We start from the raw sequence: 15,629 nt of genomic DNA, 5'->3' as shown, positions 1-15,629 counted from the left end.
AGCCGGCCCAGTGTGTTGTGATTCGCTAACCGGAGTGCACGTTTGTCGGAAACGTCACGCCTCTTACCTGGAGGCTGTGTTTTGGTCAGTATTAGAAACAGTGGCGTCAATAAAACCATACCAATCTGAGCCCGAATCAGACCCAGAACATTTGAGTGAAGATGATCGAGCAGAACCTGTTCATTCCTCAAGAGTAAAGACTGCGGGTCTATAGTGATCGCTACTGAATGGCACTTTTACTTTTGTATTTTTAGAACGATTATAGCCAAATATCTGTCGCAAGAACTATTAACCCAAAACCAACACTGGCTTTACTAGTAAGTTAGCCAAATCACACACAGAACCATGTTTAGCATGCCTGTAGATAAACAATACATAAAAGCTCTAATCAAAGAATCATTTACACTAATACCAAGTTCGCTGTTGAGATTTTAACGTTAGTGTTTGTAACGTTAGGTGTTCGTCGGATAACGTTAAGTATGAATGAGCATTTAACAGACTGGTTTGCAGAACAGCGTTGTCATCTGTTTACTTCCTTGCTACAATGTACAACCTATTACAGGAAAACACATTGATGAAAAATAAATCAGACTTACAGGTTGTGGCCCGTAAACAGCTTCTGTTTGTAAATCCAGCTTTCAGGACAAGCCGTGGTGCATATCCTGCATTGAACTCGCGAAGATGGTGGAAGTTTTCCTCCGTGAAATGTGCAGCGGGAGCCCCGCGCGGGTCGTGCATCCACACACTGGCAGTGTTTGTCTCACGCAGCTGACGTTGTTCAAATCCGGCATTGAACTCGCGAAGATGGTGGAAGTTTTCCTCCGTGAGATGTGCAGCGGGAGCCCCGCGAGCGCCTGTTTCCCTCCGTCTCAAACACACATGTGCATATAACATGCTGTATGTTAAACGCTCTGCAACGCACCCCCGTCCCACAAGGAAGGCTGAACAAAGCAAGTACCCCAGACCTGCAATCCTGATGAAAATAACAGCGTTTCCTTGGCATCGTGGCAACACCACTCCAGCCTAACTATACCACAACAGCGCCGCGATACAAAATGGCCTCACCCCCCCCATATTTAATCTTCTCGGAGGAGGGGTTTATGTAAATATTGGGGCTGGTGATGTCAGAGACCCTGGAGGAATGTCTGTAGTCGCCTACTGGCCGTTTGCTGTAGTCCTTAGAAACTGATTTCTTTAAAAGCAAATATCTCCCTTTTCTTTAAACTTTGAACGTTGTAACTTTGCAGATGTTGTTTATGCTCAAGCAGCAACATTACACGCTAGCTAAAGTTAGAATCGTGAAATCGTGGTTTACCACCCCTTTAATACTGCACTGCAAACTGTGCCGAAGATATATGCCAAAGTCAGGCAACACAGACATGTTTCATGACTAGAAACAATATCACCTATTAGAACATGGAAAAACTAAGATATTATTTGTTTCTATTAAGAAATGTATTTTGTTAAGGAAAAATTACTGGAAAAGTGTAAGGAATTCAAAAACGTGAAGTGTTTGTCATATTCTGACAATAAAAGGTAGTTTAAAACCTCAAGTAACAGTCTGGTTTCTACAACCTTCACTTAGGAGCAAAAATAAGGAGCCTTTAAATTTGAATGAAATAATATTTGACATTTATCGTGATAATTATCGATCGAGATCACTTTTTGGCCATATCGCCCAGCCCTAGTAAAAAGTGACATTGATGAACGCTGCGTTTTACCCAAAGTTGATCTCAAAAGTCTTTATCTCAGCGACCGGTAAAAAATGCCCTGCGCTTAGTTTTAAATAGACACTCGGCACCTCGCCACACTGTTTTTTTATTATTATTATATATTTTTTAAAGGGCCGTTCCCATTGAAAACAATTACAAAAATATACTACCCTCAGGAAAAAGTGCTTTGGTGGACACATGGCCTAATAGATTTAGTTGAGTTAATGGTAATAACCCTGGTGTATATTTGCTTTACCTCACATTGACTAGTTTCACTTGACTTGAGCTGTATCTTTGCTCTAACTTTCCTGCGGATCAATGAGAGTGTTTGCATTCACACTCACCGACTGATTTTACTTCTGAATGACTGTCAAAAGTAGGTCGTTAATTGAATCTGAAACAACCCGAGGAAGTCAAGGGGTCGTTCAGCGTCTCTTGATTTGCCCCGTTTGCACGTCTGTGGAGCACTCAGATGTGTGAATTGATGTGGTTTCTCTGTCGTTGTGTATTCCCACAGCCATCTCCGGAGTACCCCAACTTCCAGTATCTATGCAAACTGTGTTCGGTCCACGTGGAGAACATCCAGGGTGCTCACAAGCACATTAAAGAGAAACGTCACAAGAAGAACATCATGGTGAGAGGACGCAGGCTGTTATCTTCCCCAACGTTTATTTCTGTGCTCTGTATAATCCACAGTGGCTCTGTGCTAAGCTTAGAGAGGGTTTTACTGTGCTAGTTTCTGTTAGACTGTTAGCAAACATGCAGAAGAAATCTGCGTGTCACTGTAAACCCATTAAAACCCTGCCAGAGAAGAAGCATCTCTGAATTAATCAGCAGCAGCAAAGATATTATAGCTAAACATTGGACTTTGACTCTTTTTGTTTGATTCGAATGTGAATTTTGCAGGAAAAGCAGGAGGAAAATGAGTTGCGAGCGCTTCCTCTTCCCTCTCCGGCCCATTTGAAGGCGCTAGACTCCGCCGTCCTGGAAGCGGCAGAGGTGCACGGCATCTCAGAGGAAGACTTTGCGCTGAGGCAAGCCGTGGTGCTCCGGATGGAGGGTATTATACGCAAACAACTCACAGGTACACGACTTTCCCTGACGAACTTAAGACAATTAATTCTGTTTATTATCATCCATTAGTGGACTTAAAAGGAACACGCCGCTACTTTTGAAAATGTCCTACTCCCCTAGAGTTAAACAGTTGAGTTTTACCGTTTTCGAATCCATTCAGCCGATCTCCGGGTCTGGCGGTAGCACTTTTAGCATAGCTTAGCATAGATCATTGAATCTGATTAGACCGTTAGCATCTCGCTCAAAAAATTACCAGTTTCAATATTTTTCCTATTTAAAACTTGACTCTTCTGTAGTTACATCGTGTACTAAGACCGACGGAAAATGAAAAGTTGTGATTTTCTAAGCCGATATGGCTTGGAATTATACTCTCATTCCTGCGTAATAATCAAGGAACTTGAACAAGGAACAATGATATTACACAGCACCTGAAAATAGTCCCCAGCACGCTCCTTGTGCAAGCAGGTTGTCACGTTGGTTATGTTGACTGAAGTTAGCTTATTTTCAGGCACTGCGTGAAGTCTTTTGGTCATTTTTTTGAGCGAGATGCTAACGGTCTAATCAGATTCAATGATCTATGCTAAGCTATGCTAAAAGTGCTAGCGCCAGACCCGGAGATCGGCTGAATGGATTCGAAAACGGTAAGACTGTTTAACTGTTTAACTCTAGGGGAGTTGGAAAATAAGCCTATTTTCAAAAATAGTGGCATGATCCTTTAATAAGAATGCAAGAAACTGGCCTGATTTGTGGTAACTTGATTCAGGGATAAGGGGTGAAATGAAAGTTAGGTGCCAAAAATATGGTGCATTATCAATTTCAGCATTTCAAAACATTGGGATCAGTAACATACACAGTACCAGTCAAAAGTTTGAGAGTTTTTAATGTTTCTTCTGCTCGCCAAGGCTGAACTTATTTGATCAAAAATACAGTAAAAAAATTAATATAGTGAAATATTATCACAATTTAAAAGAACTGTTTTCTGTTTTAATGTTTTAAAAGGGTAATATATTTCTGTGATGGCAAAGCATTATTACTCCAGTCTTCAGTGTCTCATGATCCTTGGTATGACTGGTGACACATGACTGGTACTGTATATATTAAGAAATTAATACTTTTATTCAGCAAGAATGCATTAATGTGATCAAAAGTGACAGTCAAATCTTGTATTTGACTTTTTAAAAATAAGATTCTATTTCAAATAAATGCTGTTCTTTTCATCAACAAATCCTGAAAAAAAAAAAATCACATTTTCCTCAAAAATATTGAACCGTTTTCAACATTGATAATAATCAAATGTTTCTTGAGCTTCAAATCGTCATATCAGAATGATTTCTGAAGGATCATGTGACACTGAAGACTGGAGTAATGATGCTGAAAATCCAGCTTTGATCACAGGAATAAATTGTATTTTACAATATATTACAATAGAAAAGTTATTTTGAATATTTCACAATATCACAGTTTTGACTGTATTTTTGACCATGCATTCTTGGTGAGCAGAAGAAACTTCTTTCAAAAATATAAATAAATCATACTGACTCTAAACTTTTGAAGGCTAGTGTACTTTGTATAATAGCTTGCAGTAAAAACTAAAAAGAAATAATGGGTGAGAAAGTATTTTTGTCAATATGGTGATGGTTATAATGAGTTCTGTCCTTTGTTCTTCATAGCGTGCTCTCTCCGTCTTTACGGCTCCTGTCTCACCCGCTTCGCCTTCAAAACGAGTGACGTCAACATCGACGTCTCTTACCCCTCCACTGTGAGTGTGAACATTCGGACGAGCATGAGCTGCTTTTGTGGATATTTGACACTGCATTTTACTGTGTTCATAAACGTTTTACTGTGTTTTTATGAACACAATCGTGTTGTGTAGATGACTCAGCCTGATGTGCTGATCCAGGTGCTGGAGATCATAAAGAAAAGTGGTGAGTTTCCCATTCATACACACACACACACACACACACACACTGTTTAATAATGTTTAATAATATTGACAATGTACAATAAAAGTCATAAATTAATACCATATTTTTGGTTAAAAGCTGCTGATTATTGCTGATGTATACAGTAATACTCAAGCAAAAACTTCATAACTTCATAAACTTATTTCAAATAACAATACAACAATACATTTACCAATGGCTAAATGAGAGTGACTTGGCTCTTGACTTCTCTTGACATCTTTTCTATGACTATGACTTTTCTAACACACACACACACACACACACACACACACACACACACACACACACACACACACACACACACACACACACACACACACACACACACACACACACACACACACACACACACACACACACACACACACACACACACACACACACACACACACACACACACACACACACACACACACACACAGTGGAAGCTGTGAAAATTTGAATAATTTTAACTAAATAAAAGAGATCATACAAAATGCATGTTATTTGTTTATTTAGTGCTGTCCTGAATAAGATATGTTACATAATTTTTGTTTTACATATAGTCAAAATAGCTGAATTTATTAAAATAACCCCGTTCAAAAGTTTATGAACCATTGATTCTCAATACTGTGTGTCGTGCCTTGGATGAGCCACGGCTGTTTTTGTGTGTGTGTGTGTGTGTGTGTGTGTGTGTGTGTGTGTGTGTGTGTGTGTGTGTGTGTGTGTCGTTCCCTGGATGATCCACGGCTGTGTGTGTGGTTCCTTGGATGATCCACTACTGTGTGTTTTGTGATGGTTGTTCTTGAGTCTCTTGTTTGTCTTGAGCAGTTAAACTGCCCAATGTTCTTCAGAAAAATCCTCCAGGTCCTGCACATTCTTCAGTTTTCCAGCATATTTGAACCCTCTCCAGCAGGGACTGTATGATTTTAAGATCCATCTTTTCACACTGAGGACGATTGAGGGGCTCAAACACAACTATTAAAAAAGGTGGAAACATTCACTGATGCTCCAGAAGGAAACACAACGCGTTAAGAGCCGGGGGGTGAATACAGCACTAAATAAAAAATAACCTGACTCTGGTGGTTCACATACTTTTTCTTGCAACTGTATGCATGTGTGTGTATATATATGTATGTATATGTGTTTTAATCAAATGTTTGTCCAACTTTTAAAATATGTATTTTAATATTTATTTATATAATAGTAGTGAAGAATTTGTCCATCACTTTTAAACAGAAAATGTATAAATCTAACATTTTGTTTGCATATGTTTTAAATTATACGTGTTTGCAAAACTCACTTAAGTAATTTACGCCTTTAGATCAGACGGTTTTAAAGATTTTGTGAGACTCAAATTCAGTCAAAGACATTTGACAGATCCTATAATCATAAATGAGCTTCGCTTGACTATCGAACAGCTGAAACTTCATGTTCGCACAAGACTTGAGTTTCGAGAGCCCAGATTAACTCTAGTTTCACTTTTGTTTTTCAGTGGAGTTCGCCGAGGTGGAGTCTGATTTTCATGCCAAAGTCCCTGTTGTCTTCTGCAGAGATGTGGCGAGGTCAGTTTTATGTGGGCAATAAAACCTAGATGCTATAAATAGTTACTGCACACGAAGACTAATCAGTTTGAAGACATTTATTATAATATGTAATGGCTGTTGTGGGTTGTGTGTTGTGTCTACAGTGGCTTGATGTGCAAAGTGAGTGCAGGAAATGATGTCGCGTGCCTCACCACCAATCACCTTGCAGCTCTGGCCAGACTGGAGCCGAGGCTCGTGCCTCTGGTGCTGGCCTTCCGACACTGGGCCAACGTATGACTCGCCCTCACACTTTCCCGAGATCACTGTAGCCGTTTCTCACCAAGGTCTAACAAGATTGTATGTTTATTTGTAGCTGTGCCACATTGACTGTCAGGCGGAGGGGGGAATCCCATCCTACTCGCTGTCTCTCATGGTCATATTCTTCCTGCAACAGAGAGCGAAGCCCGTCCTTCCCGTTTATCTAGGACATTGGGTAAGAGCTGATGTGTTAGTGAACCCGGAACAGAATAAATAATAACTCCATTTATGAGTTTACATACTTTAGTAGTAGTTTTTTTGTATGTATATACACTCACCTAAAGGATTATTAGGAACACCTGTTCAATTTCTCATTAATACAATTATCTAATCAACCAATCACATGGCAGTTGCTTCAATGCGTTTATGGGTGTGGTCCTGGTCAAGACAATCTCCTGAACTCCAAACTGAATGTCAGAATGGGAAAGAAATGTAATTTAAGCAATTTTGAGCGTGGCATGGTTGTTGGTGCCAGACAGGCCGGTCTGAGTATTTCACAATCTGCTCAGTTACTGGGATTTTCACCCACAACCATTTCTAGGCTTTACAAAGAATGGTGTGAAAAGGGAAAAACATCCAGTATGTGGCAGTCCTGTGGGTGAAAATGCCTTGTTGATGCTAGAGGTCAGAGGAGAATGGGCCGACTGATTCAAGCTGATAGAAGAGCAACTTTGACTGAAATAAGCACTCGTTACAACCGAGGTATGCAGCAAAGCATTTGTGAAGCCACAACACGCACAACCTTGAGGCGGATGGGCTACAACAGCAGAAGACCCCACCGGGTACCACTCATCTCCACTACAAATAGGAAAAAGAGGCTACAATTTGCACGAGCTCACCAAAATTGAACAGTTGAAGACTGGAAAAATGTTGCCTGGTCTGATGAGTCTCGATTTCTGTTGAGACATTCAGATGGTAGAGTCAGAATTTGGCGTAAACAGAATGAGAACATGGATCCATCATGCCTTGTTACCACTGTGCAGGCTGGTGGTGGTGATGTAATGGTTTGGGGGATGTTTTCTTGGCACACTTCAGGCCCCTTAGTGCCAATTGGGCATTGTTTAAATGCCACGGCCTACCTGAGCATTGTTTCTGACCATGTCCATTCCTTTATGACCACCATGTCCCCATCCTCTGATGGCTACTTCCAGCAGGATAATGCACCATGTCACAAAGCTCGAATCATTTCAAATTGGTTTCTTGAACATGACAATGAGTTCACTGGACTAAAATGGCCCCCACAGTCACCAGATCTCAACCCAATAGAGCATCTTTGGGATGTGGTGGAACGGGAGCTTCATGCCCTGGATGTGCATCCCACAAATCTCCATCAACTGCAAGATGCTATCCTATCAATATGGGCCAACATTTCTAAAGAATGCTTTCAGCACCTTGTTGAATCAATGCCACGTAGAATTAAGGCAGTTCTGAAGGCGAAAGGGGGTCAAACACAGTATTAGTATGTTGTTCCTAATAATCCTTTAGGTGAGTGTATATGAATGAAATTAAATTATACTCTAAATATGAAACAAAAATAGGTGGCGGCACGTCACTGTCTTGATGAGTGAGTCATTGGGCCCTATCATACACCCGGCGCAATGCGAAGGCAGGTGCAACACAAGTGTTTTTTGCTAGTCAACCCTCTACGCACAAAATGGCAATATAATCGCCATTGGCTAGTACATTTTTTCGTTTACTCGCCAGACTGATAGACTGTTTTATTTATATTAGTGATGTCAAATCAATTAATCGTGATTTAACCGCATCCAAAATAAAAGTTTGTGTTTACATATGTGTGTGTCCTGTGTATCATTATTATGTGTATATAAATACATACACATGTATATATTTAAGAAATATTTTTTATATTTATATATACAATATTTATATATAATATAAATTATATAATTATATATACATGCAAATATTTCTTAAATATATACATTATAATACAATATATATACAATATATACAATGTGTGTGTATTTATACATCCATAATAAATATACACTGTACACACACATACTGGTGGTGGTGCTTAAGATATTGTTGGTCATTGAGTGTTTCTGTAAGAAAAATATAATAGTAATAGATAATATTATTTATATATACAGTGAGATGGTGGTCCAGTGGGTTAAACCATGGAACTGATCAAACTGATCAATCCCAGCGGTCACCACCAGTGTGTCCTTGAGCAAGGCACATTACTCCATGTTGCTCCAGGGGGATTGTCCCTGTAATAAGGGCACTGTAAGTCGCTTTGAATAAAAGCATCTGCCAAATGCATAAATGTAAATATTAATTATTATTACTACTACTAATTCTACTATTAATAACAATATACAACGCACTAAAGACTGATGAGCTGCTGGGTTCATGAATATTAATCACGTTGTCAGCGTTGCTCAAACTGATTTGCTGAAATCAAAACAGGGGCGGTAATAGATGAGATTAAATGAGATTGCCGTTTGCGCATTAGTCCCGCCCACTACCGCATATCTTCTGCTTCTTATTAAAAGCGGAATAATTCCAAATGAACTCCGTTGCTTTGACAGGAAAATACAACAAAGAATATGATTGACATGTAGCGCGTCAATTCTGCGTGGTATTTAAGACTCTCTCTCTTCTTGCGCGCTGTGTGTGTGTGAGAGAGAGAGAAACACAGTGCTCTCTCAAAGTGACGGCGAGTTGTGCGCCTTCACACTTGAGTTTTCGGTATGTCAAATACAGGTGCGCAAGCATCCATTGAGCTGAACTGAACTAGACAGATCGCTTGATGGAGAGCGAGTGTTCAGTGAGTGAAAAGATATCTATGCTAAACTTATTCTTAGCCTCTTAGACACGCCCTGGCGAGTAAAATCTAAGCGTTTATTAGCCAATGGCTAATGATAGAAATTGTTTAGTCGCCCAGAGTGAAGATTTACTCGCACCCATCTGTTCGCCCATGGGCGTGCTGGTCTGATAATTAGGTGTGTTCAGACTAGGGGTGTGCCATATCATACGGTCCACGATAACACCGGCATACATTTTTATATGATAAAAAAAGTGTCATATCGCGATATCAATGATATAGTGATGCAATGACGTGTAGTGCATTTACGGTACATGCGCATAACGGTACATGTATTCGTACCGAAGCCTTTCGGTACTGGTCTTTCGGTTCGGTGCACGTGTGTAGAATGTTTATAACAAAGCAGATAGAGCAACCACTGACTACCATAGTAGGGAAAAAAATACTATTGTAGACAATGGTTGCTCTATCTTCTTGCCTTATGACAATAGATTTACATTTCGAATTAGGTATTCAGTCATCACAGGAGCTCACTGGATAAGGATGGAAAATGCCCTTCATTTTGTTTGCACTAATAAATGCTGCTGCCTACCAGCTGCAATCACCAATAAAACTTTGTTTCTATATCGTCATAAATATCATTATCGCAAATATTCTTGAAATATCGTGATATCATTTTGAGGCTATATCACCCACCCCTAGTTCAGGCGCGTTGTTGGCGTGTTGCTATATTGAGGAACTGAAAACGACTGCGCCATTGACCAACAAAAACCTGCCCTAAGGTCAATAGCGCAGTATTTGTGTGTTATTTAAAGGATGCGTTAGTAATATGCATCTATAGGCGGGTACACAATGGGCGTACACTTATTACACACACAGGGACGCACAGCAGCACACAAATATTTTTAAATATCACAAATAAAAGATCCCTCTCTGGAGAAGCGTTCTTTCCGTTGTCAAATTCTTCCATGTAAATAGCGAATCCGCCATGGTGCGAGCGCAACTGACTTTTAAAGGGAATGGGAGATGAGACTCTGATTGGTTTATTGCATGTTACACCCAAAACACCCCCCCGACTCATTAAGTGACTAGGGACAACACTTTTGGACCATGCACCTGGTGCACTGAACAGTTTTTCCTTCATTAAACTAGCAAAGTGGATTCGGACACCCCCCAATACACCTGACCATGCGCTCAAATCGTTAAAATAGGGCCCATTGAGTCATTCACTCAACCGATTCACTCAAACGATTGATTCGTTCAGGAACGAAGCAAGTGACTGTCTTTATGAATGAGTCACTGAATCATTGGCTCACTCGAATCGTTATAAACCACAGATTCATTCAGTTATGAAACATTGCTGCGTGTTGCTCAGAGAAGCATACCACTTCTGTTCTGGTTTGTAACCCTTTTTAATTGGCAAAATTGAACAAAAACAGACAATATTGACACTATTGTGTCAAAAATGTAGTGAACCTCAAACTAAAGTAAATCTACATAAATGTGAACTTTATTCTCTGGTCAGATCAAGGGCTTCGACGTGAAGCGCGTGGATGAGTTTCACCTGACCGGGATGGAGTCGGGCACATTCGTGGGTTGGGAGCACAGGCCCGCTCCTGCTGGCGAGGGCCGCGGTGAGGGCAAAGCCAAACCTGAACCAAAAACCCACGCAGAGAAGAAAGAGAAGAAGAGCGAGTACGCTAAGGGCAAGGTAAACATTTCACCGATATGCATGATTGTTTTAAAGAAACCCTGAGGAAAGTATTACAGTCTTTTATAATCTCTAGGACACATTTCGGTCACTTTTTCAAAACTCTTCACGCAATAACCAACTTTCAGCTTGGCACAGCATTATTTTAACATTGAAAATGCACTAAAACTACTTCATACATGTCCCAAAATTATAAACGCAACACTTTTGTTTTTGCCCCCATTTTTCATGAGCTGAACACAAGGATCTAAGACTTTTTCTGTGTACACAAAAGGCCTATTTCTCTCAAATATTTTTCACAAACCTGTGTTAGTGAGCACTTCTCCTTTGCCGAGATAATCCATCCACCTCACAGGTGTGGCATATCAAGATGCTGATTAGACAGCATGATTATTGCACAGGTGTGCCTTAGGCTGGCCAGTTTATAATTTTGTTCAATGTATATTCGCCATAGCACATAACACTTTACAATAAGGTTTCATTAGTTAACATTAGTATTTATTAATCTTGGTTAATAATCATTTAAACATTTACTAATACATTATTATAATCAAAAGTTGTGTTTATTAACATTAGTTAATACACTGTGAACTATCAACGAACAATGAACAGCTATATTTTTTATTACATATTAACATTAAGATTAACAAATACATGAAATGTATTGCTCCTTGTTAGTTCATGTTGGTTAATACATTAACTAATGTTAACACATGAGACCTTTAATGTAAAGTGTTATCGATATTACTTTAGAAATGTGGTAAATTGCTGTCTTACTCAGTTTTAGGGTATAAACTTAAGTTTAACAGTTTTGTAAGAAGTATGTAAATGTGCAAATTTGTCCTGTAGGTGCATAGAGTTTGGCAATGGTTATGTTTGAGTGGGATAACACATCATTCATTTGCGAATAAAGCAATACATAAATAAATAAAATAATGAATTTCATCAATTTTGGAATAAGGTTGTAACATAAAATGTGGAAAAAGTGAAGCGCTATGAATACTTTCCAGTTGCACTGTAAGTGCAAAATTGGAATATTGCATAATTAATTTGCAGCGTTTCCATCCCATGTGTTCAAGAGAACAAAACCGTCACTTCCTAGGAAAGTGGTGCAAAATATCTGTAATAAAAATCAAAGTTGCTGCAATCAGGGAAGACACTGTTGCTCTTTTTCCCTACATCATAAATGACTTTCATCTCAGAGCACAGATGAAACGCAAGAAACACTGCCATGTGATCTTGCGTTCGGATGCTGGTGTTTGAAAACACAACCATGTGAGGCGCTTCTGGGAGGAAATGATACCCAACCATTTTGATTACTTTGGCTCAGGCGTTTCAGAAAGACCAAACCAACATTTGTGCGATGAGATTGGTCCGCTGGTTAGTCCAGTTATCCAATCACATCCTGTGTTGAGACAGAGGCCGCATTTACACCGCAGGGCCCGTATTCATAAAGATTATTAGAGTCCTCTCAGAAAACTCCTAATTTAGCTTAAAAACTTTTATGTAGGAGTCTTAGTTTAAGAGCTATTCGGAACCGATCTGAGAGCAACTCTGAGCAAGGAAAATACAAAAACTTTTATCTTAGTGAAGAGGCGGGGCTGACCCCGTTGCTATGTATGATTGGTTGGTTGTCCAAAAAGGGGAAAAAAGGAACGCTTTTAAGTATACACACACACACACACACACACACACACACACACACACACACACACACACACACACACACACATTATATATATATGTATATAAATCCTTTTATTATTTACCATGCTGTTAATTTCCTATAAGGTATTTGATTGGCTTAGAACTATAAACATTGTTCCACCCTTTCCAATTACACTGATTTAATTGGTGGTTTGAAAGTTGGGTTTAATGCAACAAACATGATCCCTGCACGATCTAATCTATAGCGTCTTAAGTAACTGTCATCCATTGTCTGCAACACATTTGTTCAGCCATTTTCTCCGGTGCTAAAGAAACTCTTAAGCCTCTTAAAAGTCCTCGTCCGTGCTCCTAACAAATTTGACCTTAAGATCTCTTTTATGGGTTAAGATGCTTTCTGAATTACTTTTTTTCTTTACTTGGATTTTTTAGTTAATTTTAAGAGTAAACGCCCACATTTCAAAGAATTTTCTTAGAATTTTGTCACTAGGAGCTACTCTTTGCATTAAGATTCTTTATGAATACAGGCCCAGGTCTTAATGCAAAATCACCAAGTTTTGATGACCCACTTACATCATCTTTTAAAAGTGACCCATATCCGATATTTGCATTTACACTATACACGAAACAGCCCTAAGACGTCCTGACCCGGAAAACGGCGCGATATGCAAAGGACACACTGGATGCAGGTGAAATGATTATTCTGTGTTTTGCTTTCTGCACAATCTTTAAAGGTCCGCAAAATGTTGCTCTCGTTAGGCAGAGAAAAAAGAGGAGAGCCGTTGTTGCAGCCTGGGCAAATTTATTTGACGCTTTTTTTTAAATGCAATTTCCCAAAATGTGCATGCAAATAGATGGATGAAAACAGACTTCTGTAGTGAGCTAAGTATTGAGAAATTGGTCTTGGTGATTGTAAAAGAAAACCTGTGAGTAACATGCGTTTGTCTGTAGGCTCGTTTGACGCTGCAGGAGCCGGTGAGCGCGTCTCTGGGGCAGCTGTGGCTGGAGCTCCTGCGCTTTTACACGCTGGAGTTTGCACTGGAGGAGCACATCATCAGCATCCGTCTGAGAGAGCTGCTGTCGCGAGAGCTCAAGCACTGGCCTCGCCGCAGACTCGCCATCGAGGGTAGGCACAGAGATCTTTGAGATCCAGTGGGGCTCAGAGGGATATACACTAGGGGTGTAACGGTACACAAAACTGACCGTTCGGTACATACCTCGGTTTTGAAGTCTCGGTTCGGTACAGCAGTTTTACAAAATAGCTTTTTATTTATTTGTATTAAACAGTGGTTTTCTGAATAAATTGTGTCTGTCCTTAAATGAATTCAATTATAACTAAAAGTTTCTTAAAGCAGCACTAGGTAACTTTTCAACCTTTATAATATATTTTCAAACCTCTTGTGATGATACATCGACTTACAATAGGTTGAATGACACGTCTGCCATAGCCTGACGGGGTCTGTATCGTTTTTAATCGTACTTTTAAACTTCGGGTTTCGGGTAGTAACCCGAGAAAAAAAAGAACTACAAAATGCGACTGCTTTACGGCATATACGTCACTTCCACCACCACCCCCACTTCCTTAAATTCGGACGTGCGAGCCAAACTATCATTTGTTTGCCGAATGTTATAGTCATGGCCGATAAGCAGCACAGAAAAATAAGAAAGCAAAGGTTTTGTCGGAGGAAAGCAAAAAGAGGAAACGAGAAAAGTGATCGGATTAAAGGCAGGACGAGGATCAACATTGGGCCAGCGTTTGCTCGTTGGCGTGAGCTGAAGGAGGAGGGGCTACATTCTTGCACGTAAATACATAAGACTTACAAAATCATATTTTAGGATACCTAACATGTCTGTGATATTTGTTTATTTGTCTTGCCTCAAGCTATAATGCAAATCGATTTTTCAAATTTGCAGATTCATCTATGGTAGCTTGATATTATAATATTGACGATATATGGTTATTACCTACCATTCAAACATTGAATTGAAGTATCATATAGATTCTGTAAAACGGTAACCAATAGACTAGGCTACTATAATGATGCTGGCTTGTAAACGTGAGCATCGCGATCATTTGGCGTTTGAAAAAAATAAAACCCATGAAATTATATTCATATGACATGCTGAAACATGTGCCACTGTACCTGGGATGAAGACATTTCACACGCGACGCAAGCAGAACATGCATGTGAACTCCATAGACATGTGAACTCCTGCTGCAGTGTTCAAGGCTATCATAGTTGTCATGTCAACAAATGCATGTGCGATGCATCCCCTGATGTAGAATGACAGAGTTTACGACAGTAGTAGAGGACAATACTGTTTCCCAACTGTAGGGGGACCCCGAGAGCAAAACCTACCTAGTGCTGCTTTAATAAATTGTGTCTGTCCTTAAATGATTTCAATTATAACTAAAAGTTTCTTAAAGATAATGCTGTAAACTATAGGGAGTCCTTACTCACACATTGCTATAATATTAAAGGACAGAGCCCAAACTATTAGCCTAAATTCAGTTGCTATTTATAGTTAGATATAATAATTAACACTCAAATAACACATTGTGTGCAAACATGTAAACTTCGCATAAGGCCGTTTTTGCCTTAACTTCTAAATCTTTTTTTTTCCCAATTCGTTGTTGAAATCATTGATACACAGTGTGTGTCATTTTCATGACAGATTTATTTAAACACACATTAAATAATCCAGACCTCACTAACAGATTCAGTAGAATATAATTAATATTAGACATGTGCCGGTAAACGGTAATACGATATACCGCAATAATGAACATGCACAATATTGTTATCGTGGGCACTTCAAAATACCGTGAATAATTATTTATTACGAATTATTCAGATTTTTTGAATGTATTTTAAGAATACTTTACCC

General features: G+C 39.4%; 1 protein-coding gene across 1 annotated transcript in view; it reads left to right on the top strand.

Moving 5' to 3' along the window:
- Nucleotides 1-15,629, top strand: part of tut4 (terminal uridylyl transferase 4) — a 62,711-nt gene that overhangs the window by 15,517 nt on the left and 31,565 nt on the right. Inside the window, exons 4-12 of the mRNA XM_079802819.1 lie at nucleotides 2,230-2,346; nucleotides 2,619-2,796; nucleotides 4,457-4,545; nucleotides 4,660-4,711; nucleotides 6,225-6,294; nucleotides 6,420-6,546; nucleotides 6,629-6,748; nucleotides 10,890-11,075; nucleotides 13,692-13,866. Coding sequence (XP_079658945.1) covers nucleotides 2,230-2,346; nucleotides 2,619-2,796; nucleotides 4,457-4,545; nucleotides 4,660-4,711; nucleotides 6,225-6,294; nucleotides 6,420-6,546; nucleotides 6,629-6,748; nucleotides 10,890-11,075; nucleotides 13,692-13,866 — 1,114 coding nt within the window. The remainder of the gene's footprint in view (nucleotides 1-2,229; nucleotides 2,347-2,618; nucleotides 2,797-4,456; nucleotides 4,546-4,659; nucleotides 4,712-6,224; nucleotides 6,295-6,419; nucleotides 6,547-6,628; nucleotides 6,749-10,889; nucleotides 11,076-13,691; nucleotides 13,867-15,629) is intronic.

The sequence above is a fragment of the Gobio gobio genome (genome assembly GCF_949357685.1).
Source record: "Gobio gobio genome assembly, chromosome: 21".
NCBI classification, from domain to species: Eukaryota; Metazoa; Chordata; class Actinopteri; order Cypriniformes; family Gobionidae; genus Gobio; species Gobio gobio.
The sequence above is the reverse complement of the archived record's forward strand: the minus strand, read 5'-3'. Positions and strand labels throughout refer to the sequence as shown.